This window comes from Lolium rigidum, chromosome 6 (genome assembly GCF_022539505.1).
Source record: "Lolium rigidum isolate FL_2022 chromosome 6, APGP_CSIRO_Lrig_0.1, whole genome shotgun sequence".
Classification (NCBI taxonomy): domain Eukaryota; kingdom Viridiplantae; phylum Streptophyta; class Magnoliopsida; order Poales; family Poaceae; genus Lolium; species Lolium rigidum.
In genome coordinates, this window is record NC_061513.1 from 36,969,333 (window position 1) to 36,993,515 (window position 24,183).

At 50.3% G+C, this 24,183-nt stretch overlaps 3 protein-coding genes across 3 annotated transcripts; 1 reads left to right on the plus strand and 2 right to left on the minus strand.

Moving 5' to 3' along the window:
• Positions 1-598: 598 nt before the first annotated feature.
• Positions 599-1,752, minus strand: LOC124665535. Its single transcript, XM_047202938.1, has 2 exons — positions 1,314-1,752; positions 599-1,201 (listed from the first exon to the last, which is right to left on the minus strand). Exons 1-2 carry the CDS (start codon positions 1,506-1,508, stop codon positions 836-838), a joined length of 561 nt encoding a protein of 186 aa, XP_047058894.1. The 5' UTR covers positions 1,509-1,752; the 3' UTR covers positions 599-835.
• Positions 1,753-13,569: 11,817 nt separating this feature from the next.
• Positions 13,570-15,128, plus strand: LOC124662463. Its single transcript, XM_047200298.1, has 2 exons — positions 13,570-14,596; positions 14,907-15,128. Exon 1 carries the CDS (start codon positions 13,570-13,572, stop codon positions 14,530-14,532), a length of 963 nt encoding a protein of 320 aa, XP_047056254.1. The 3' UTR covers positions 14,533-14,596; positions 14,907-15,128.
• A 3,336-nt stretch (positions 15,129-18,464) lies between these two features.
• Positions 18,465-19,590, minus strand: LOC124668666. Its single transcript, XM_047205766.1, has one exon. The coding sequence runs from the start codon at positions 19,563-19,565 to the stop codon at positions 18,570-18,572; it is 996 nt and encodes a 331-aa protein (XP_047061722.1). The 5' UTR covers positions 19,566-19,590; the 3' UTR covers positions 18,465-18,569.
• Between the last annotated feature and the right edge of the window lie 4,593 nt (positions 19,591-24,183).

Below are 24,183 nucleotides of genomic sequence, written 5' to 3' on the forward strand. Positions count from 1 at the left end.
GGTCGGGTGATGAGATGAGATGAGATCTCACAACCAGCTCACCATGTCCGGAACGTTGGAGCTAGTGGATGGAATCATGCGATCTGCTCGATTTCAACTACCAGACAGGATCGCACTAATTATTCCTGCCTAATTGCTCGAATCCTCCGCACTAAACTTTGGCAGCAACGATGGTAACCAACTAATGGTCCAACTGTGCCTGCAGAACAAATCGACGCTGTGTCTGAAGAACAAAACGAGGGAGATACTGTTGAATCAACTTGACGCAATTCGATTATACGGGGGATATATGTACTGGCAAGAACCATGGTAACCACCACCTGTGTCTGAAGAACAAAACGAGGGAGATACATGTAGTTGAATACTCTTGATGCAATTCGATTACATAGGAGTATATGTACAAACTTCTTCATCATCATCATTTCTTTTTACAGTACAGCCATGGTGATTACATACATGGCGGCGAGATGAACTGATGATGACTTCTTTCTCATCCGGACTGACTCTCTTAACAAGATTGACTGACGCTCATGATATCTACAGAACACAGCACAATGAAAAATTTAACTAGTCGAGGAAAAAATACTACTGTCTACTCTTTGATCCTCTTCTTATGTGTGGACGATCAACTACTCTTCTTCTTCTTCTTAACTTAGTCTTGGACCTTCGTCTCTATCGATCTTTATGTTAATTAGACCCGTATGTATATACCACAAGGAACACACGTAGTAGCATATGGTAACTAGAAGTACATACGCGGCCGGCGAAAACTGTACAGGGTTGATGAGGACGGTGCTGGCTTCTCTCTCCCTTCGGGAATCATTCCGCTGCCGGATCAGGCGCGGGCGGAGAGCACGCGGCCTCCGCCGTTGCTGCCGCTGTGGGAGCTCCGGCAGGAAGAGACTTCGAAGCCCTGGATCCTCACCGCCGGCGCGTACGACGGGGCAAAACTGCTGCTATGGCTATTGCTATTGCTGTAGGTGGGGACGTGGTGGTTGTTGCGGTGGCTGTCAAAAACCGCATGGCTGATGTCCGAGGAGGCGACGGCGGCGGCGGCGTGGTGGTGGCGCTGGTTCAGCAGGAAGTGGGGGTCGTGGACCAGCGGGTTGTCGGCCCGCGCCGGCGGCGACCCGCCGAACAGCGACCAGCCTCCTCCTTCCTCCTCGTCGTGCTCGGCCGTTTTGCTCTTCCCTTCTCTCTGCTGCAACGATAAGAAAGAACAGATCTTTGTAAGCGAAAGATCCACAAAAAGAAGAGATTTTTGCCAATAACGACGAAAGATTACGGGTTTTGCAAGGTGGGTGGGTGGGTACCTTTTTGTTGTTGCCGGAGGAGTTGAGGAGGAACGGAGGCGGGCCGAGGATGAGGTCGGCGCTGCAGGGGTGGACCTGCGCCCTCCGCGGGCGCGGCGCGCACAGCACCGGCTCCGGCTCCCTGCTATCCCTGCCGCTCCCCGACGACGACGACGAGGACTCGACGAACATGCTCCTCATCGTCCCGGTCGGCATATCCTCACCCAACTTTCTCGCAGGAAGATCTCAGCTATACCAAAATCAGACGCCCTGCGCCTCTCTCCACAGCTAAATATATCGATGGATGGATCGTTCTGCCGGTCCACTCGGAATAGGAATGGGGGAGGGAGCGGATGAACTGAAGGAACGGAGGGGGAGTTGGTTGGTTGGCTCTGCCTTCGGTGTGAAGAAGAAGAAGTAGGAGGCTGGTGGGAAGGAGTCGGCAGGCGGGCAATGCAAATGCGATGCGAGCGGTGCTGACCGCCTCGACCACCACAGATATACCAACCGCCTCCGGTGAGTTGGCGCCCGGTTGTGCAGGTCTGGTGGACCACGTCTCTCCTTCCTTTCCATTATTTTTTGGTAGCGCCCATTTATATTTCTTTATTGCTCACCGCCCATCTGCTGCTAAGGGCATGTACATTGGTTTAGACGGATGCTGTCTGTAATACTATTCCATGTCATCTATAGATAATGATACAGACAGTGTATACAATAGTCTGTCTGTAAGTTATCTATTTTTAGTCATAGCTAGATGTGAATATAAATTATAGACACCCTTCGTACAACAGTAAAAATGGTGTCTGTAAGTACGTCTGTAAGAAGTCTACAGACTGTCTGTAACTTTACAGACAGCCTCCTTCTCTCTCCTCATTCTCTTTCCTCCACATCACCAAAATCACATATAACCACCTCCTACAGACAGCTGAGTCATCACCATTGTACATGCCCTAACACGAGACTGTTAGTGGGACAGTGGTTGCTTAACGATCGATGTCCAGCACCAGTGAGCGGAGATGGGAGCAAAGCCGCACATAATGTGTTTGTGTGCCCACGAATTTCTAGTTTTTTAGATAATAGGCAAAGATTTGCCCGACTTTAAATTAATAAAGCCAACACAGGTAACAAGCGTTCAGATACAAACTGCTGGGCATTACAGCTTGGCCACCATAAACATCGGCACACATAACTAAGAGTTTCAAGGATGGCAAGGCAAAGTGCCAAAAGCTAACAGAACAGGGCCTCCATGAAGTCCAGACCGTCCTCGGACCCGCACCGTGGCACGGACTACTCCTTCACGGCGATGCTGGCTTGAGCGACGCGTACAGCACCCTTAGCTCGCGTGCCATCCAGTTTATGCCCTCCTTTTCTCTTGGCTTGCATTTTAGGCTCCACAGCTGGGGCGGGCGTAGCGGACGACGGGGTAGCGGAAACTTCGGTGGAGCACTTGGACATGGAGTTCTTCTCGGCAGTGGCACGAATGGCACGCTCCAGAACCGGGCCTTCAGTTGCCCCTTTAGCTCTCTCACTTTTGCGCAGGGCTTCCGCCGGAGGGGCCTTGGATCGCGGCGCTCGAGCAACCGCTGCCCCCAAGGCTGGGATTGGGGCATCAAGCGGCAGGTTGGCCCGAGGCGGGCGAGTCACCCATAGAGAGCGCGAGGAGCGTGGTGGAGGCCCGAGTTTGGGTAGGAGGCGCAGGGGTCTCCAAGGTGGCTTCGACCTCCGCCGCTTCCGACAGTCGGCTTCCTAGAGGGGCGGTCGTGGTTGCTTTTGCTCCTGCGTTCACCGTTCCGCCGGTACTCCCGATCGGACGAAGCGAGAGGAGGGGTGACCCAGCCCACCTCAACCCTCTCGGCCTCTGGACAACTTCAAAGCTTTCCCAGAGTCGGGAAACCCTCTCCCCGGACGACGGATCCTCGAGCAAGTCAAGTTGGAGGAGCAAGTCACCGTCGAAGCTTCGGGGGATTGTGGTTTGGAGCTTGTAGAAACCGTGGCCTTGATGATTTGCGCCACCAGGGGAAAAATGTTGCCCGTGGGGGTCAGGTTGGAGCCATACTGGCTGCGGGCAGAGTCAGGAATGGTGAGGTTGGGCGCTCGACAGCCGCAGAAGGGGAGGTCGACGAGGTTGGCGCGGCCGCCAGCGGCACCGATTTCCGCGGGCCGCCCCCTCCCGCGCCCGGCGCAGAGGCGGAGGAGCGCTTGTCCTTAGAGTGCTTACCCCGCCGCCCATCCCAGCGGTCTTCGTCAGTCTCTTCGCAGTCGTCTTCCCTTTCCCCTGTGTCATTGCCTGGAGGGAAACTAGGGAGATTCCGTGGGGGAGAGTCTTCGACAGCAGCAGTCTCGCGGAGAATCTTGATACGGTAACCTTGCAGGTTGACGAAGAGAGTGATAAACTCTGGGAGTACGTCTCCCTTGCGGCAGCCAAACGACATTCTGACCGGCGCCTCCGGATGTGCAAGAGAATCAACGTCAACAGAAATTGGGCGGCCCACCTCACGCGTTGACAGCAGCAGACGTTCAGCAAGGCGCAGAGGTGGCGGCACCCCAAGAAGTTTGACCCAAACCTCTTCCAGAGTCTCAGACGCGAGCGGGTCACCCAGCGGCACGGTGACCAGGGCCTTGATTTTGCTTGTTGGCAGCGTGAGTCCGCCCCCACGGATCGCAATACGTAGACTTTCTTTGGATGGGAAGACGACTGCGAAGTCCGAGGCGGAGAGCTGCCGCACTTGCCAGTTCCTTGAACTCTTCTTCCACTTCTTCTTCTGAGAGGCGCCCCCCCCGCCAGGATGACGGTAGCCGAGTTGGAGGCAGGACGTTGTAGTTCCTCCTCCGGGACATCAATGCAGAGAAATCCCTGGCGCCCTCCGCCGAATCCCGCCCAATAGGGAGCCAGCACCTTGGCGAGGGCGGCACACATGGCCGAGAGGTGGCCGACTTTCTTTCAGTTGACGCAGAACGGATCGTCGGTGCAGTGAGCTTGGATATGTCCCTGCTTCCCACAGTTATAGCAGGTGATGCGAGCTGCATCAGGGTTTGCGGCAGCGGCTTCCCCTGAGCCGGTGCCATCCCCAAGAGGCGGAGCAGAGGGAGGAGCTTGATGGGCACGGGGCTGGCGGAGGTTCCTCCGGCCAGCATTCTTCCCAGAATCACGGCCGCGAGGAGGAGGAGGAGGAGGGGGTGGGGGGCTCGGGTGTCCTGTCGTGGACCTTCCCCCTCGGAACGCCACGACGAGGAGCCCGCCCGGTCGAGGTCGCGGTCGCGCTGACGCTGCTGGCGACGGTGCTCCTCTTGCTCGCGGTCCAGCTTCTGGCGGAGATCGTGCTCGCGGTTGCGGGAGTAGCCGCCGTTGTAGTCGTCATACGGGCGCTTGCCATAGGAGGAGCGGTCCCGGTCCATGGCGACAAGGAGAGGGACAGGGGCGCCGGAGGAGGGGTCAAGACGGGTGGAGAGGCGCTTGGCGGCGGAGCGGTTGCGTCGAACGTCGAGAGCGGTGGCGGGGAAGGCGAGAGTCCACGAATTTCTAGTAGGCGACCGCTTCCATAGACCCCCAAACCAACAATTGCATAAACGTACCATTATGCACGTGCTCCTTCCGCCGGCGCTAACGGGTCGGGCTAGGTTAGCCTCCGAAGATCCATATCGATTGTACCCGTGTACCCGTTGAAAGGGTATACGGTGTACCCTTGTACTCGTTGAAAAGGTATACGGTGTATGTACGTTTCGGTGTATGTACGTGTTCGGTGTATACGTCCGATGGATACTCGCTTGGTGATCGTCGTCGGTTGTCACTTTCCATTCTCACGTACCTTGATCAGCTCGTCGTCGGTTGTCACTTTCCATTCTCACGTACCTTGATCAGCTCGTCGCAGCCGCCGGCCCGGCGATCTCCGATCTAGATCTTCTCCGGTGAATACCGCTTGTCCGCCGATCGCGGCAAGGATCCGGCGTCCAACCTTGGCCCAACTCCACCCCTCCCTCCCACGGCCGCCATTCATACCTAGGGTTTTGATCCCTCCGTCTTGTTGTAGCCGGTCGATCCCTCACCACCGCCATTTGCACGTACCCCGGTGAATCGTAGCAGGTCCGGCCGGTTACCTCGGCGATCTCCTATCCTTCCCGCATCCGGTGGATCGGTTGGCCGTCACCGCGGTGCGCACGATAATACGGCGGCGAACGTCTGAGTCATCCACCCTCCGCCTCCCCACGATCGACATATAGGTCGTTCCATTGCAAGGCGAGCACCGCCGAGCCCAACTTCCCGTGGCTGCCCAGATTGCCACCGACGAACAGAAGAGGTTAGCCCCCCGTGCCACACTGTTATTCTATTCTTATTCCATGTATACTTTATAGGATGTATTGTCGCATTTGTGCCACGATACGAGAAAACATACTGTGACGCCGTCGCCGCCAATCCCATCTCGGGGGATTCAGGAGATCGCCTCCGGCACCCTGCCGGAGAAGGGAATCATCACCGGAGGGCTCTACATCGTGATGCCTGCCTCCGGATTGATGCGTGAGTAGTTCATCCTTGGACTATGGGTCCATAGCAGTAGCTAGATGGTTGTCTTCTCCTCTTGTGCTATCATGTTTAGATCTTGTGAGCTGCCTATCATGATCAAGATCGTCTATTTGTAATGTTACATGTTGTGTTTGTTGGGATCCGATGAATATGGAATACTATGTCAAGTTGCTTATTGATCTATCATATATGTGTTGTTTATGATCTTGCATGCTCTCCATTGCTAGTAGAGGCTCTGCCAAGTTGATACTTGTAACTCCAAGAGGGAGTATTTATGCTCGATAGTGGGTTCATGCCTCCATTGAATGCAGGACGATGCTGACGAAAGTTCTAAGGTTGTGGATGTGCTTGTTGCCACTAGGGATAAAACATTAATGCTTTGTCTAAGGATATTTGTGTTGATTACATTACGCACGAGTACTTAATGCAATTGTTCGTTGTTTGCAACTTAATACCGGAAGGGTGTGTGATGCTAACCCGAAGGTGGACTTTTTAGGCATAGATGCATGCTGGGATAGAGGTCTATGTTCTTTGTCGTAATGCCCTAAGTAAATCGCATAGTAGTCATCATGATATGTATGTGCATTGTTATGCCCTCTCTATTTGTCAATAGCCCAACTGTAATTTGTTCACCCAACATGCTATTTATCTTATTGGAGAGACACCACTAGTGAACTGTGGACTCCGGTCCATTCTTTTACATACTGAAATACAATCCACTGCAATCTCGTTCTCTCTGTTGTTCTTTGCAAGCAAACATCATTCTCCACACCATACGTTTAATCCTTTGTTTACAGCAAGCTGGTGAGATTGACAACCTCACTTGTTAAGTTGGGGCAAAGTACTTTGATTGTGTTGTGCGAGTTCCACGTTGGCGTCGGAATCCCGGTGTTGCGCCGCACTACACTCCTTCACCAACAACCTTCACGTGGCCTTCATCTCCTACTGGTTCGATAAACCTTGGTTTCTTACTGAGGGAAATTTGCTGCTGTACGCATCACACCTTCCTCTTGGGGTTCCCAACGGGCGTGTGCTTCACGCGTCATCACACCTCACCATCCCAGCCGCCGTCTTTGTCGCGAACGACGTTACTACCACTGCCGGCGAGGGCAGCAACAGCGGCCAGCGGGGCGGTGATGGCGTGTATTTCACACGTTCGTTGGGCAACCCCAAGAGGAAGGTATGATGCGCACAGCAGCAAGTTTTCCCTCAGAAAGAAACCAAGGTTTATCGAACCAGGAGGAGCCAAGAAGCACGTTGAAGGTTGATGGCGGCGGGATGTAGTGCGGCGCAACACCGAGATTCCGCGCCAACGTGGAACCCGCACAACACAACCAAAGTACTTTGCCCCAACGAAACGAGTGAGGTTGTCAATCTCACCGGCTTGCTGTAACAAAGGATTAACCGTATTGTGTGGAAGATGATTGTTTGCGAGAGAAAATAGTAAAAACAAGTATTGCAACAGATTTGTATTTCAGTATTAAAAGAATGGACCGGGATCCACAGCTTCACTAGAGGTGTCTCTCCCATAAGATAAAAGCATGTTGGGTGAACAAATTACGATCGGGCAATTGACAAATAGAGAGGGCATAACAATGCACATACATGACATGATAAGTATAGTGAGATTTAATTGGGCATTACGACAAAGTACATAGACCGCCATCCAACCGCATCTATGCCTAAAAAGTCCACCTTCAAGTTATCATCCGAACACCCTCCGAGTATTAAGTTGCTAAACAACGGACAATTGCATTAAGTATGGTGCGTAATGTAATCAACAACTACATCCTCGGACATAGCGCCAATGTTTTATCCCTAGTGGCAACAACGACAACACAACCTTAGAACTTTCTCATCATCGTCCTAGTGTCAATGCGGCATGAACCCACTATCGAGCATAAGTACTCCCTCTTGGAGTTAAAAGTAAAAACTTGGCCGTAGCCTCTACTAGAAACGGAGAGCATGCAAGATCATAAACAACACATGTATAATAACTTGATAATTAACATGACATGGTATTCTCTATCCATCGGATCCCGACAAACACAACATATAGAATTACGGATAGATGATCTTGATCATGTTAGGCAGCTCACAAGATCCAACAATGAAGCACAATGAGGAGAAGACAACCATCTAGCTACCGCTATGGACCCATAGTCCGAGGTGAACTACTCACTCATCACTCCGGAGGCGACCATGGCGGTGTAGAGTCCTCCGGGAGATGAATCCCCTCTCCGGCAGGTGCCGGAGGAGATCTCCGGTAATCCCCGAGATGGGATCGGCGGCGACGGCGTCTCAGCAAGGTTTTCCGTATCGTGGTTTTTTCGCATCGGGGGTTTCGCGACGGAGGCTTTAAGTAGGCGGAAGGGCAGGTCAAGGGGCGTCACGAGGGGCCCACGCTATAGGTCGGCGCGGCCGTGGCTTGGGCCGTGCCGCCCTATAGCCTCGGCCACCTCGTGGCCCCACTTCGTGTGTTCTTCGGTCTTCCGGAAGCTCCGTGGAAAAATAGGGCCCCGGGTCTTCGTTTCGTCCAATTCCGAGAATATTTCGTTACTAGGATTTCGAAACCAAAAACAGCGAGAAAACGATGAACTGGCACTTCGGCATCTTGTTAATAGGTTAGTTCCAGAAAATGCACGAATATGACATAAAGTGTGCATAAAACATGTAGGTATCATCAATAATATGGCATAGAACATAAGAAATTATCGATACGTCGGAGACGTATCAGGCGGGACTGGAGGTGGCTGGGGGGGGGGGGAGGTTAGAGATGGGAGGGCGTCTCCGGAGCCGCCAGGGAGGGAGCAACCCGGGAGAGAGATGATGTCCTCTTCCCACATGGCAACGACCTAATGCTCGCTCGTCTTCTACATCGCTGGTATCAGTAGCTTGACCACTTGGCTCCTCCTCAAGTACGGCCAGGAGATAGCGGCCGTCAAGCAGGAGGAGGAGGTTTCTTGTAGCCAGCGGAGCTGCATGATTAAGAGGCACTCAAGCTCATCATCTAGGAGTCGGAGATTGAGGTGTCGGATAGCTAGGCAGGTGAAACTTCTTCATTGTCACCCTATGGAAGTCCACGACGGCGCAGGGCAGCCTGCCACGCCGTCGGTGACTACAACACGCCTGGTGGACGAGATATCACCATGGTTGTCGTGGCCTTCTCCCGAGGCAGGCCTTGTGTGGGCTAGGTGGCAGGCCCCTGCACTTGCACCAGCACATGTGCCTGAACCTCTTGCGTTAGAGCTTTTGATGTAATGGCCACCCGCGCCCGTGCAACCATGTTCGTGGTCACCACTGTTGGGTCATCAAGATCAATGAAGATGACAAGGACTCGAAGAAGACGCTAGTGCAACCCTAGTTTTAGCGAGGGCTTTAGCTTACTTGTTAATTATGTCATTTTTTTGCTTTCACCCTATGTAAATTTTTGATTACATATGGAATGTTATTCAAAAAAAAAAAGTTGCCCCTAGGTTTGCCTCCGGTCCAATAAACCGAAAAGAACAGTGTCTTTTTATTTCTGTTTGCGAACGGGTCCAAACAAATTAATAGTGACACATTTATATTGAAAAAAAGGTCGGCTTAAGCGAGGTGTTTAGCTTACTTGTTAATTATGTCATTTTTTTTGCTTTCACCCCATGTAAAATTATGATTACATATGAAATGTTATTAAAGAAAAAAAAACGTTGCCATTGGGTTTACCTCCTATCCAATAAACTGAAAAGAACACTTTTCATTTTTTCTATTCACGAATCGACCTAAACAAATTAATATGAACACATTTATATTAAAAAAAAGGTGGGCTCAAGATGCCCTTACCCTTCACGCGCATGGTGCCGCGGCGCAGCACAAACACAAGTTGTGCTTGTGTCTCCCGATTGTTCTTTGGCCCGATTATCTCTTTTGTGCGAAAGAGGCCGGGGGGCATCAGATCCCCATCATGGATGTACGACGTCTCCTGTTTGATGTTAACAACCTCATAACATGGCCATATGATACCAGTTGACTCTGCGTGTTCCTAACGGCATGATACGTGGTTCGCTCCTTGGTTTATACGATGTTTTCCTGCTCAATTATCACCACCACAACCCACGACGCATACATATTTTTCTGATGGCGCGACACTGCACAGGACGATCTGCGTGTGCGGAGAGATTGCTGGAGTTGTGTTCATCAAAATAGTAGGAGTACGATCCCGTGAGGAGGTTGTGGTGCTAGGGAGGGGTATTGATTATTTTTGTGCGGCGCTGCACGTTCAAACAACCGACACGGTGATGGCACGGTTGCGGAATTGACGGGAGCCCCGGCAGCTTTGGTTTGTTTTGGTTGGTTCGGTTCCCAAGGTGGTGTGTGCCTTGGATCTCACGCCCGGATGACCGGATCTCGCCGGCCAGGCCACCAGCCCGTCCTGACACGCACCATGCGCCGACCACCTCTGTCCCTCACTCACTCCCATCTCAAGCAAAGTGTGACCTGATATTTTCTCAAGGAAATTTACCATACTGCCCCTTTCATCGGGTTATCAGCGTTGGGAGCGGTGCCGACTGCTGATGGCATTATTTTTGGGAGGGTTGCTCGCTCGGCCCGGGGACGGCCAGAGTTTCTTAAGCCTGTGTAAGCAGATATTGGGCTTAGCCTGGTTACCAGCCCAGCAGGCAACTATAAGTAACCCACACATTCGGGCAAAACAGATACCGCACAGCCGGCCCATTTTTTCCTTTTATGTTTTTGTTTTTTGTTACTTTTTTTTTCTTTTCTCTTTGTGTTGTTTTCGTGTTTCCTTTTTCTGTTTCATTTTCTTTTTGTTTAAAATCGAAAAAGTTTAAATTTGAAATTGTTTAAATTTGAAAAACGTTCAATTTGAAAAGTGTTTAAATTTGAAAATGTTCAAATTAATAAATTGTCCATATTCAAAAAATGTTCATATTTGAAAATTGTTCAACTTTTAAATTTGCTCGTTTTTGGAAAATATTCAAATCAGAAAACTAAAATTTGAAAAAATGTTCAAATTTTGAAAATATTTTGTTTTTTAAAAAATATTTTTTTGTAAATAATTTGAATTTTTTAAAAATAAAAAAATAAACTTTCAGATAAAACAATAGTTTAGTTTTTAACAAACGAAAATATAAATAGAAAAGAGGAAAAACAGAATAAGAAAAAGAAAATCTCACCTGATGGGCCCTGGCCCATTATACACCGCCGGGTCGGGGGTGTGCGGCATGGCGTATGCACCGACCCAGTCGGTGTATGGGAGCTCCCCACATTCATTTCACCTTTCCCATTTGAGGTTGTAATTGGGCCTCAAAGTCATCCTACCAATTCCGCGATGAGGGCTCACCAACTCATGCACGAGGACTCCTGCGTGCCGATTTATTAGGACATTATTAACTTTAAAAAAACTTTAACCATTAATTTGGTTAAGAAACTATAACATATATGTCTAAAAAATAATATCATTGGATTCATAATCAAAAGAAGTTTCAAATGATATAATTTTTTACGCTACATATTTTATGTTTTGTTGACTAAATTAATATTTAATTTTTTTTGGAAATGCGTAATACCCTAATAAATTGGTAATGGAGCGAGTACTACTTTGATATGTAACATTTCATTAATTGGTTGTTTACATATCTGATGATAATTATTAGAGCACCGGACACAAATATAAAGGGAGAAACTATTCATTTATGCCTTGGTTGACTAAGTTTTTCTGGGTTTAAGTCAATCAAGAAAAGTGCAAATCCAATAACATATATGTTACTCCTTTTACTAAACTTGTACACTTTTCCAAATCAGTTGGTAATTTGAATTCTCAGTCGACTGAAGACTTAGCAGAATAAAAAGTAGGATTTGGATTTGTTAGTTCTAAGTTGCCCGAGCTCATCTAAATCTTAGCCCCGAACCGTAAGATAGAATGCTTCAACATCTATGTTTTTTTCTTTTTCTCTTTGCTCACGTCAGGGGCTGTGGAGTACCTCGTGAGGTGTGTTTTACTCGGGACGTTGTGGCTGTTACTTGTGTTTCTGTCCGTGTTGCCCGACATACACATCCGCTAGTAGGCACGCACTTCTGTTTTTTTACAGCAATCCAGTGACTAGCATGTCCCGCAGGCACATCTTCTAACAGAATGACTCACAAGAAGCACATTTTATTTTTCTTGTCCCTTTTGAATTTTTATTTTGCCAGTTGATAAAATATTAATTAATATATTTGTAGCTACACATTGTTTGCAATCGAGATTTTTTCAGTTGCACATAGGTTGCAACTGAGATTTTTTTGGTTACACGTGGGTTCTAACTGACATTTTTCCGGTTGCATATGGTTGCAACTGAATTTTATCTTCATACTCCTAGGTTGCAACTAAGATTTTTTAGTTATGCTCAACTTGCTACCGAGATTTTTATAGTTGCACATGGAGTGCAATCTAGATTTTTATAGGTGCAAACCAGTTGCAACCGAGAGTTTTTCACTTCCACGTGGGTTGCAACTGGTATTTTTTTGGTTGCACATGGGCTTCAATAGAGAATTTTATGGTTGCACACATGAGTTGCAGCTGAAACTTTTTAGGTTGCATATGAGTTGCAACTGATATTTTTTCTAGTTGCAAGTGGGTGTAACTGAGATTTTTTCAGTTACCGTGGGGTACAATGGATTTTTTGCAGTTCTACATGGATTGCAAGTGAGAATTTTCTAGTTCCGCGTGGGTTGGAAATGAGCGTTTTTCAGTTTCATGTGGGTTGCAAGTGAGATTTTTCCAGTTGCACATGTGTTGCAACTTAGGGCACGTACAATGCGGTGATGTCAGCCTTTTCTTAGCGATGTCACGTCAGATTTTTTTGCTTAGTTGGAGGAGAGAGAATGAAGAGAGAGAAGGTTGTCTTCCCTTAGCTAAGAGATCATCTCTTAGAAATACGGGAAGACTATTTTCTCCATTGTATCACACATGTTTTCCCTTAGCAACAAATTTCCTACCAAAATTTAATTATTAATATTAATTGCTAGATATGGTTGTAAGAGAATATGCATTGTATGACTTAATCTAATATCTTCTCTAACTGATGTGGTGGGGTAAGGGAAGGCATGCCTTCTCTACCATTGTACATGTCCTAATATATTTACAATTACGTGGGGTTGCAACTTAGATTTTTCGAGTTGCACGTCTGTTGCAAATAAGATTTTGCTAATGTTGGTCGCAACTTTTTTCTAGTGAAAAATACAAGTATGTATGGAGATCTGTTAGTTTTCTCTCTGTATATTGACGCCAACATATCATATTACGTATTGCATACGCCAAAATGTCGTTTTAAATGTCTTCGTGCTAGGCAGCTCCTCAGCGCGACCGCATGCAAGCAATTCCTGGCTAGACAGTGCGGCTACTTACATCAGCAAAGACTAAGCAAGCAATACATGACGCCCTAATAAACTACTCATGTCAGCGACTGAGATTTATTAGATCTTAGTTGACTGAGCTCTAGCCGACTAATGCAGGACAACCAACCATAGTGCTAACAAATCCAACGGAACATATCACGGTGGACTGAATGACCGACGACTCCTAAATTTCCAAGTCGTCTTCAAAGAATTTTCTTCAAACGACTAGTCAGAGCCATGAGCCAGCGCACCACCATGCAAATCCATCCACTTACAAGCTAGTGGCTACGGACACGTAACGTCAACGGCCAAACTCCGGCCAGTATCTCTCCTGATCCCTCACCGGTCGAGCACGGCAAATTCATCAGTTCCACTTCCACCATGGCCGCCGCAGTAGCAAGCACCGCAGGTTCCTCATCCTGTCTCAGCTTCGTCGCGGAATCCTTGATCCTTCCCACGCGAAATGGGAGCCTCTTCGCGTCGCTCTTCGCTCTCGTCTTCGCACACACCTTCGTCTCCGTCGCCGGCGCCGTCGTCTTCGTCCACCCTATCGCCGCCTCCGTCCTTCTCCAGGTGAAGTTGCTGATCAATAACGATCTCCACGTCCGCTACGCGGTAGAAAGCGACGGGTTCTGGGCCTTCTGGGTGCCCGCGGAGAAGCTGCTCCTGTTCTACCTCGCCTACCTCGCCAGCAAGCTGGCCACGCAGGTCGCCGTCGCGCTCGCGGCCTCCGCGACTGCGTGCGGACGCCCGTGCTCGTTGGCCCACCTCGTCCGCGGCAAGGCGGCCACGGGGATGATGCGGGGCGCCTTGGTCACCGCCGCGCTCGTCGCCGTCCTCGAACTCGCGTGCACGGTTCTTCTCACGGCGTCACTCGTGGTTTGGTGGATGTACAGCGCCACCCACACGGAAACCGGCGGCATGGAGTCTTGCATCTCCGGCTGCCTGCTGCTACTCTTCCTCCTCGCTCTCATCTCCCACCTCTGCCTCGCCGCCGTCTTCACGCTGGCCATCGCCGTGTCGGCGGCAGAGGAAGGTGGCGGCGGGGGCTCCCATTTCCGGCGGTCGTGGCGGCTCGTGACCGCGAGGGCGAGGAGGAAGGAGGCCGCCGTGATGGTGCTCGTGGCGAGCCTCCTGCCGGTCGCCATCTACCCTGTGTACGCGTTTGCCGCGTACTGTGGTACCGCATGGGCTCTGGTCTTCGTGCCTGGATTTCTCCTGCCGTCCACCGGCGCGCTGTTCCACTCCACGGTGGCCACTACGGTGTTCTACCAACTGCATGGAGCATCATCAAGCCATCAAGGAACAGCTGCCATTCCATTGATGGCGAAACTAGCTAGTTAAGCTCAATCCTCTGGGAAAAATTAACGATGTGATCATCTGATCGATCCATGTATAACACAGAAAGATTCTTTTTTGAGAAACACAGTACAAACGCAGACGCTCATATACACGCGCATACACTCACCCCTATGAACGCACACACGCACACCCTACCCCTATGAGCACCTCCAGAAGACTGAGCCGGCGGATTGGATCTTGAAATTGACGAAGTCACCACAGACGCCTCGCTGTCGACGGGAACGTCGCTCCCACCGAATGAATATTCCGCCTTTATGAGACACACGGATGTCAAACGCCGGGTTTGAACTGCAGTGAGCTGAGATACAACCACCCTCCTAACCACCCAACCTCAGGTTGGTTCTCAACACAGAAAGATTCTTGTTCGGTGAGTGAAGATGGATCGACATGTCATTGAGACACGAGCTTAATAGATCAGCAGCCAAGATAACCGTTTCGATCGCAGCGTTCTGAAGGGAACAGAGTGGGGTGTGGGTCAGCGATGGGCTAGCTGCTCAACGATTGTCCAAAATTTGTGACATACTTGATCTGTTGATCTTTCCAACTCGCCTCTGATCTTTCCTGTAAACTATTCAAGCGATGGGCTTGTTGAAACTAATGGGCACGGGGCACAATAGTTGACATAGGTTGATTTTTTCTTCTAAATCTCCATTTCATTGTTAAAAAAAATATGGAGGATATTAGAATAACCTGTCACCTTATATACATCTAGTATGTATATGTATTAATGTGCCTCAAAATATGTTTTAGATCTACAAAAAAATGATGAATGCGCGGGAAACAAACTGAGTTTTATTTTGCCTTTTAGAGGCACAATTTGTGATTTTTTTTTTGTCAAACTGCAATGTATATATACTAGCTGTTTAGGGCAGCTAGAGTTAAGAGAACAAAATATATTTTGGCTGCAAGAGCTCATGACTCAGTGAACTACTCAATTGTTTAACAGCTTTATTGTTCGAAAGGAGGTTGATTGCTTTTTTTTTTTGCGAGAATCCACCAATCTATTAATAATCATCAACAGTAGTACAAATAACCTAAAAAGTAAAGAAAATTACAAATTGGTACTCGGACCACCTAGCGACGACTACAAACACTAGCACGAGCCGAAGGCGCGCCGCTGTCCTCGCCCCTCCATCGCTGGAGTCAGGCAAAATTTGTCGTAGTAGAGCTTGTTGTAGTAGACAGACGAGAAGTCATCGTGCTAAGGTCCCAACGTACCAGAGCAGCAACCATCGCCAATGATGACAACCGTAGATCGGAAGAGACTATCATAAAACCACACCAATAAACACGAAAACCTACCGGATCCCAGGAGATCCGGCGGGCACACAACTCCACGCGCCCTCCGTCAGCGCTAGATGCACCACCGGAGCGAGGATAGGGCGGGGAGGCCTTATTCGGACTTCAGGATGTAGCCGCCGCCTCACCATCCCAAAAAAGAGACTGAAAAGCAAACTAAATTAAGAACGGAAACTCCCCGCCACACCTCCAAGGCCCCAAGGCCACCGGAGGTGGAGCGGACCGGCGGTATCGCCGGCGAGGAGGACGGAACCCTAGATGGGTTTTGTAGCTTCTTTCCGGCGCCTCGTGGATTCCTTCGCATGTACCGGTTGGATACATGGTTGTTTAAGTGTGCTAAAAGTACAACTAACACCCCTACGGCCTTGTTTGTTACTAGAGTTTATTGGAGATAATGTTCATCAAATTTTAAATCCCCACTTATTCTAAATGCATGTTTGGTGCTAGAGTATAAGCGAGTTTAATATCCACATTTTTCAAACTTTGGTGTATTTTTCTCGATCCCTAATACTCTACCACTACCTAGTGGATTGAGGATGGGGTTTTGAAGGGATTGGGTGACGGCGACGATTTTACCAAATACTTTAGAGTATTATCCCCACTAATTCCTACAATACACTATTAGCAAAGAAGACCTAAAACGTACAACTAACCCCCATTCCCACCCCCGCCCCATGAGGGTAAAACGCTCGAGTTAGGAGATATAGGCTACATTTGCTCCCCCCCCCCGCCACCCTCCCCTGACTCCTCATGTACGGTAGGGTTTTTCTTCTGGTCCTACGTTCGTCCTGCACAATTGAGTGGAGTTAGTTTCCCCCTTTTCAAGTATCTCTCTTTCTGTTGGGTAGACATACACCCCGCATGACCCATAGTGGAGTTAGTTTCCCACTTTAAGTATCTCTCCTTCGGTGAGGTCGATTTTTTTTTTAAATTTCAATGAAGAACACCTCAAATCGTGTTTTCTCTCAACAAAAGATAAGCTTATATTTACCACGGAGTGTTTTTTCTTCAAAACACAGTACAGACTACAGACACAAACACTCACAAATATGGACATACACTTATCCCTGTGAATGCACATATCATGAGCATACCCTTTCGGGTACCCATTATTACTATACCTGGTTGGGCCCATTATGGAATTGCCCCAACACGAAGATTAGACAAGTTGGACCCGCACGTCATATCGACTTGGAGTACAAGAAACAAGACTATAGAATAACTCTTGTAACCCTAGGCTAGTTGCATATATAAAACAAGACAGGTGCACCCCTTAGACATATGACAACATAAACACAATATTAGATTAGACAAACACAACTCCGCCTCTGGCAGCTCCTTGTAACACAACTATGATCATATACTGGATTGATAGTAGGATGTAGCGATCCTTCACCGATGGGATATGAACCTGGGTACGTCGTGTGCCTACTCTCGCTCCAGGAATCTCCATCGTTGTCTTCTCCCGAAACCCGAAGTCCATATCCATGGGCATTGCCGAGGTTACCCCTCATCAATTGGCGTCGTCTGTGGGGATTGCGACAACTAAATTTTGTCATCCGAGCGAGATCCCTCATCATCAACCATTTTCATATCGCATCTAGGTAGAAGATCAGGGAGTTCGCCATCGACCACTTCATCTGGCGGATGGCTAGATTTTTCTGCTGGTTATCTCTCGTCAGCACACACGCACATCCTACCCGTATGAACATCTTCGAGAGCTGAGTCCAAAAAAAACTTGATCTTTCTTTCTTAAGGGGCCTATCGCGGGAAGTCAATAAAAAGCAAAGGGACATTTTTTTTTAAAAAAAGAGTGCAACACAATAACTCAAATGCGCAAACGTGCAACAGGCCCATCAGATAATTTACCATGGCCCTTATAATTTCTTCGGTCTCTCCTGTGGGCTGTTGATAGCCCAAAAGAAGGTGGCTAGAAGTTACCCTTCGTTCCCTCAAAAAAAAAAGACAGTGCGGCACGGTGGTTTGTTTGCGTGAGCGATCGGCAAAATTGACCGTTGAAAATCCGGTGGCCGTCGTGATACAGACATACAGTCCATACAGAGAATCCTTCCTTGTATGCTCATTGAAGTAGTTAGCTTGCTAATGGCCCTGCATAATTTCGTCCAAACAACGACCTAACTCTCTCCGTCTCTCGTAGTCTCGTGTGCCATTCGTTTAAGCAGGCTTATTTCACATTGAGCTGATCACGCCCCGATCAATCGGAATGGCGCTCTTTTCTCGTATGGCAGTGTCGCCAACGCTTTTCGTCGTCACCGCGGTCGTCCTGACTATGATGTCGACGGCGAGCTGTAGTCGGGTGCCAGTGGCGATCAACGACGAGGCCGGCGGCGAGGCGGCAGACCAGTGCGTACACGGCTGCGTCAGGGAGATGCTGGCGTGCCAGGCGTCGGCCGGGTGCGCCGCCGTGACGACCAGCGTGTCATTGCCGCGGACGATGATGATGAGCCAGCGGCAGCGGACCGTGCCGTGCGGCAATGGCTGCGAGAACGAGTACCTTGGCTGCATCGACGTCTGCTAATCAAGCTCCTGTATAACTGTATTACAGTATTATTAGTACAACGACAATGCATATCAGCATTCAGTATATCGTCCGTGCAAAAAACATTCAGTATAGCGTCCCACTTTACGGGAAACTCATCAGTCCTGACTTATTGTTTGTCGAAGCCATGATTTAACACACAATACATCATCAATTCAATTTAAGATCTGTCTGCAGGCTCAGGGGATGACAGAGTTTCAGAGATTTTGGCCAGCTTCACCGTCAGAGGAATGGCGGGCTCAGGATGAAGCTCGACGCACCGGTGGTAGAACATCGTGGCGGCCACCGTGGAGTAGAGCTGCACGCCGGCGGACGGCAGAACAAACCCGTGCAGGCCGCCCAGCAAGAAGACGGACTCGCCATGCGCGCAGTACAGAGCAAACGCGTACACCGGGTACGTGGCGACCGGCAGCACGACGCTCACCACGAGCACCTGAACAGCAGCTTCCTTCCTCCTCGCCGTGGTTGTCATGAAACGCCACGCACGGAGGAGTGCGCTCGCACCGCCGCCGCCGTCGCAGCCTTCCTCCCGCGACGCCGACGCGGCGATGGCCACCTGGAAGACGGCGGCGAGGCAGAGCCGGAAGAGGAGAGCGAGCAGGAAGAGGAAGAGCAGGACGCCTTGCACGAAGGACTCCACGCGGCCAGTGTCCAAGTGGGCGGCGCCGTAGCTCCACCAGGACGCAAGGCACGTTGCCAGGACAGCCGTGGAGGCGAGCTCGACCGCGGCGACGAGGGCGGCGCCCGTGAAGAGGCCGCGGGGAGCCTTGTCGCGGAAGAGCCCGGCGAGCGAGGACGGTCGGTTGTCGCCGGAACTGCGCAGTGTGGCGGAGGCGGCGAGGCAGACGGTGGCCTGCGTGGCGAGCTTGCTGGCGAGGTAGGCGAGGTAGAGGATGAGCAGCACCACTCCGTGCTGCCGGATCTTGTCGGTCGACAAGGCGTATGTCGCGTCGCGCCACGAGGAGAGGCCGTCGTGGAGCTGGACCGAGGCGAGAGGGTGCGCGAGGAGGACGGCGACGGCGAGGAAGACGAAGGTGTGGGCGAAGACGAGCGCGAAGACCGGCGCGAACAGCCTGGCGTTGCGCGTGGGGAGGAGCAGGGTTTCCTCGACGAAGCTGGCGCACGGAGACGACGATGAACCTGCTGTGGCGGCCATGGTGTGATCAGTCAAGTGAGCTGAGTGTTCGATTGTGCAGTTTGTCTATCAAGTGGTGGGTGCTCATCGGAACAAAAAGAAGCGACGAGGAGACGACTTGGAAATTTAGGAGTGCAGGTCAGTCAACGCGGCGTGACTTGAGAAGAGTATGTTTGTTGTGGTCTCCGTCCTTGCATTGTCCTCCTGTTTGGTATCGTCGCAAACTGGGGCGTTCCTCGTATTGTTCTTCTGTTGGCTGGCAAAAAAATTTACCACAAAGAACCACTTGTGAGCAAGTTTGACAAAAGTGCTGTGGTGGCACGACGGCCAGCGACACGTAGAGGGTTCATACTCACTCACGGGTCTAGTTGAAAGAAAATACCTTCTCCATCGCCTATGAAGATTGAAAAGTTGGTACACAGCAGATTTTTTTAAACGAGGCAAAAGACTTACCATTTTTAATAATAAAGTAGAAGTACAAATGTTGGCTAGTTTATTAGCGGAAACCGGCACACAACCACACTGGCTACCCACAAAAGATACACACACCACCGAAGAGAGGATCGCCGTCGAGGTTGTTCACCAGTGTTATCCTCATCACCCTGCGGCGACTCCTACTTCACCAAAGAAACAACCACCAAAGAGAGGATCGCCGTCGAGGTTGTCCACCCGCGTCATCGTCATCACATTGCAGCGACTCTGACTTCACCGAAGAAACAACCACCAATGGAGACCTCGCCGAAGCATATGCCAAACAGGCGACTCCTCATGTAGAGACATGCATCTCCGACTCTGAGGCGAGCTCTAAGAGGAGATGCACAAGACCCGTGCCGAAAAAGATCTTCACCACCGGACCGCCCTTCAGGTCATCGTACGCTACTCAGATGAAGAATCTCGAAAGACGCTTTTGCTTCCGTACGCACCCTCCCAAACTCGCTAAGTCGTCAAAACACATGGACGGTCAGGATGCAGCGATACCGGTTTGGGTCTAGGGGTAGGATCGTCATCCGGAAATATTGTGCGGGTTTGGGTGGGTTTGTAAGGCCCGCGTAGAAGCTCGTATGACCTGCAACACTATATATTATACGCCTAAGTGTACACGCGGCCACGGCCGAACCGCCGCTGGATATATTTCATTTTCCCCTGTCCTCTTCAGTCCAAACCACTTCCATCCAAAGCAATCCCCAAATCGGGAAAAAACCCTAGCTAGGTCACGAACAGCAGAGCACTCTTTCGCTCTCGCTCTCGATCGTGCTCGCTCGCGCTCGCGGTCGTCCATGGAGAAGGGGCAGGCGGAGAAGGGGAAGGGGAAGGAGGCGGCGTCTGAGGACACCAAGTGGATCGCACCATAGGATCTGAGCTCCTCTTGGGGCCCGTCGCGATTCGGCAAGGCGGTGGCTGCCCCGGCCAAGAAGAAGCGTCCGTATGAGACGGAGGCGCAGATCCGGCGGCGCAAGAACAAGAACGTGAAGAACCGGGAGAGGCAGGAGAGGAAGGCGGCGGGGTTCAAGATCAACAGCCTGGACGACGTGCCGACGTTCGACGAATCAGATTCCGACGAATATTTTGCTTTAGATATCAAATGTCTTGTCATGGGGAGGATTTTTTAGATCCACATGGGTGCCAAATACGGTTTCATTTCGTGGTTGGTTGGTTCATCTTAGGGTTTTTTTTTGTTCTAGTGAGTTTTAGTATAGGGGAGGAGCACGGTGAGGTATGTGGAGGATTTATTTGGATTGTTTTGTGCTATTGCTAATGTAGAAATTAACTAGTTTCTGTTAAATGAAATTAGGGTGCATCCCTTATCATGAAATGTATCATCAGATGTTTGCTTTATTTTATTGCTTGGTACATAGCTGGAGAATGTTGGCGCTGGTTTCCATCTTGTACCATAATTTTTCATGCATCTGATTAGCTGGAGCCTGTCTAGTTGGTTTATTTTCCTGTCTAGCAAATTCCTGTCAAGGTTTACTCAGTATGAAGCTCGTACGTGTATTCAATTTGGTACTTCTTCCAGCTTTATTTTTCTAATATACATAAAAACTTTGGATTTCAATAGAAAACATGAGATGATAGGTGAGATAAAGCTTGGGGACTGCCTCGCTCGAATGTGACCGGTGATGCTTGCAAATCAAGAAATGTTTGCTGCTTGTTAGACTGTATTTATATGTATAGCTTTTGTGTATTGTATCTGTAACATTGTACATATTGTACAGTATAAATATAAACCCTACGCCAACCCTATTGGGTGTCGAGCGTTCCCAAACCCTGTTTTACATGGTATCAAACCTAACCGATCCTATGTCTTCTGCTGCCTCCACCACGTCGGCCGCCGCCGCCACCTCGGTCTCCGTTGCCTCGAGCACGTCGACTTCCTCCGCGATGGCGTCTTCCACGACCACCACGACGGTCTCGCCGTTCCTCGCGGCTCTTCTCGCCGGGACTGCTCCACCACCTCTTGTCCCGCCGCCGATCTCCACGCGGTCGGCGGGATCGATCTTCTACGATGGCGCTGGGTGGCCCTTCGCCGCCGTGGTGTCTCCACTTGCACCGTCCACGGTCTCCGCGGCGATGCCTCCCGCGGCGATGCCATCTGCGGCGGTTACCGCCGTCCTCCACACACCCGTCCCGGCTGCGTCTGCCCCGACCCCTCCTCTGCCGTCGGCGCTATATGGTGCTCCTGGTGCTCTCAGTGCTGCCGCACCGCCGCCGCCGATCGCGTCAGCGCCTGTTGTTCCATATGGTGCTGGTCTCTATGGCCAGCCGCTGTTTTACGACATGCCGCCCTTATCCTATGGGCCGCACTCGCCGCCGCCGCCTCCACCAGCGGTTGACACGGCTCCTGCAGCTGTGCCCGACGCTGGCCCTAGTGCCTTGACTGCGCCGTTCCACTTTGCTGACCTCCTGACGGTCAAGCTCAATGCCGACAATTATCTTCTGTGGCGCGCCCAAGTGCTGCCTCTTCTCCGCAGCCATTTCTTGGAAGGATTTATTGATGGCACGTTGCCGTGTCCCCCGGCTGTTCTTCATGTCACCTCAACTGATGGTGCTCCGATGGTTGTCCATAACCCTGCGCATCGTCTTTGGGTCGCTCAGGATCAAGCCATCCTTGGAGCCATGCAGTCCTCGCTCACTCCCTCGGTGGCGGGCATGGTTGTGTTTGCTACGTCCTCGCGCGATGCTTGGGGAACCCTGGACTCCAGCTTCTCCTCGCATTCAATGGCTCGGTCTATGGCGATCCGCACTAAGCTTGGTGAAATCAAGAAGCTGGATTCCTCCATGTCCACCTATTACAACAAGGTGAAGGAGATGGCAGACATTCTTTCCTCCATTGGGCAGCCTCTCCATGATGAGGAATTTACCTCTTTCCTCCTCAACGGCCTTGACGAAGACTATGAAGCTCTTGTGGAGAACATCAATGGGCGGGACACCCATCTCCCGCCTCGCGAGCTCTATGCTCGCCTCCTCAACTCTGAGCAACACCGTCTCAAACTGCGTCCTGATGGCACCTCAGATGGTTCGGCCAATGCGGCCTACCGTGGTGGCGGTCGTGGTCCGCAGCAGCCACGTCCACCAGGCGGGCCACCGCAGCAGCCACGCCAGCAGGCCACCCCGCCCCGCCCCAACACCAACACGGGTGGCCGTGGCCGTGCCTGGCAATGCCCGGCCTGTGGTGCCAAGGTTCCCTGCCAGCTCTGTGGCATTGAGGGCCACCTTGCTTCGCGTTGTCATCGGCGCTTCAAGCAAGAATTGCTCGGTATTAGTAATGATGGTCGTGGCAATGAGAAGCAAGCGGCTCTCGCGACACAGGGGTCTACTTCGTCTTACCCTGTTGATCCCACTTGGTACATGGACACTGGTGCTACGGATCATCTGACGCATGATCTCTCTCACCTTCACTCGCGGGAGTCCTACACCGGTCAAGACCAGGTTCGCACTGCTGATGGGACAGGTATGCACATCTCCCATGTTGGCCAGGCATCCCTTCTTACTCGTACCTCCAAGTCTATTCATCTTCGCAATGTTCTGCGTGTTCCCTCGGTCACTCGCAATTTACTGTCTGTTAAAAAGCTCACCCTTGATAATGATGTTGAGTTTCACCCCTTTCATTTTTTTGTCAAGGACCGAGTCACGCGGGACGTTCTTCTTAGAGGTTGGAGTCGCCATGGTCTTTACTCCCTTGATGTGCCTGCCGCCCCTCATGTTCTCAGTGATGTGCGAGCCTCGTCATCGCATTGGCACTCTCGCCTTGGTCATCCTGCCACACCCATCGTTCGTCATGTGCTTCGTCGTCATGATCTCCCATTTGTGTCTAGTAATAAGGAACCTGCAGTTTGTGATGCCTGTCAGCAAGGCAAGAGTCATCAGTTACCCTTTTAAGTGTCAAATTATGTAGCCAAAACTTCTCTTGAGCTTATTTATTCAGATGTATGGGGTCATGCCCAAACTTCAGTCAGTGGTCATAACTATTATGTTAGCTTTATTGATGCTTATAGTCGCTTTACATGGATTTATCTTCTTAAATGAAAGTCTGATGTGTTTGATGTATTCTTGCAATTTCAAAGTCATGTAGAGAGGCTCCTCAAAGAAAGGATTGTTCATGTTCAGTCTGACTGGGGGGTGAGTATCGTAATCTTAG